At 57.5% G+C, this 562-nt stretch overlaps 1 protein-coding gene across 1 annotated transcript in view; it reads left to right on the top strand.

Moving 5' to 3' along the window:
• Positions 1-429, top strand: part of LOC121105064 (axin-2-like) — a 1,257-nt gene extending 828 nt beyond the window's left edge. Inside the window, exon 2 of the mRNA XM_040641211.1 lies at positions 353-429. Within this exon, the coding sequence (XP_040497145.1) occupies positions 353-429 (77 nt within the window). The remainder of the gene's footprint in view (positions 1-352) is intronic.
• The last annotated feature ends 133 nt before the right edge of the window (positions 430-562 follow it).

Genomic DNA, 562 nt, shown 5'->3' with positions numbered 1-562 from the left:
GGGGGGAATGGGAACCAGATGCCGGGGAAGGGCACGTTTGGAGCTCGAGTTATCTGTGCCGAGAGCCGAGTGGGGAAATTTACCGAAATTGGTTTCACCTGCACACAGCCCAGCGGCTCCGTGTGCGCGTCTTTCGAGTTGATGCTATCGGGGGGAGGGGAGGGAGGGGAGCAGAGGGGAGGGGGGAGAAAGGGCAGCCGAGCCTGTGCGGAGCCAAGGCTGCCCTGCGCGCGCCCCGGCTGAGGGGGTTTTTGGAAGATTCAGTCTTACACCTTCCAAGCCCCTCCGCCCCCACCTCCCACCCTCCGCGCTCCCAGCTCACCTTCCCCGCCCCTCCCCCCCAATTGTGCAGGGAGCTCGGATTTCGCCTTTGAAAAAGCAGCGTCTGATACTTTAGATGAGCACCTCGCAGATAGCTGGGTTGCTTGATTTGAATTTGAGGAGTTGAAAAGCCTGTTTACTTTCTTGCTTTGATGTTGGGTAGATCTGGTTTTGATTAGATCAATACCCCTTTCTCTCTCCCTACCTCCCCCCTTCCTTTTCTTTCCAGAAAGGAGGCTCA

The sequence above is a fragment of the Ursus maritimus genome, unplaced genomic scaffold (assembly GCF_017311325.1).
Source record: "Ursus maritimus isolate PB19 unplaced genomic scaffold, ASM1731132v1 scaffold_24, whole genome shotgun sequence".
NCBI lineage: Eukaryota > Metazoa > Chordata > Mammalia > Carnivora > Ursidae > Ursus > Ursus maritimus.
The sequence above is the reverse complement of the archived record's forward strand: the minus strand, read 5'-3'. Positions and strand labels throughout refer to the sequence as shown.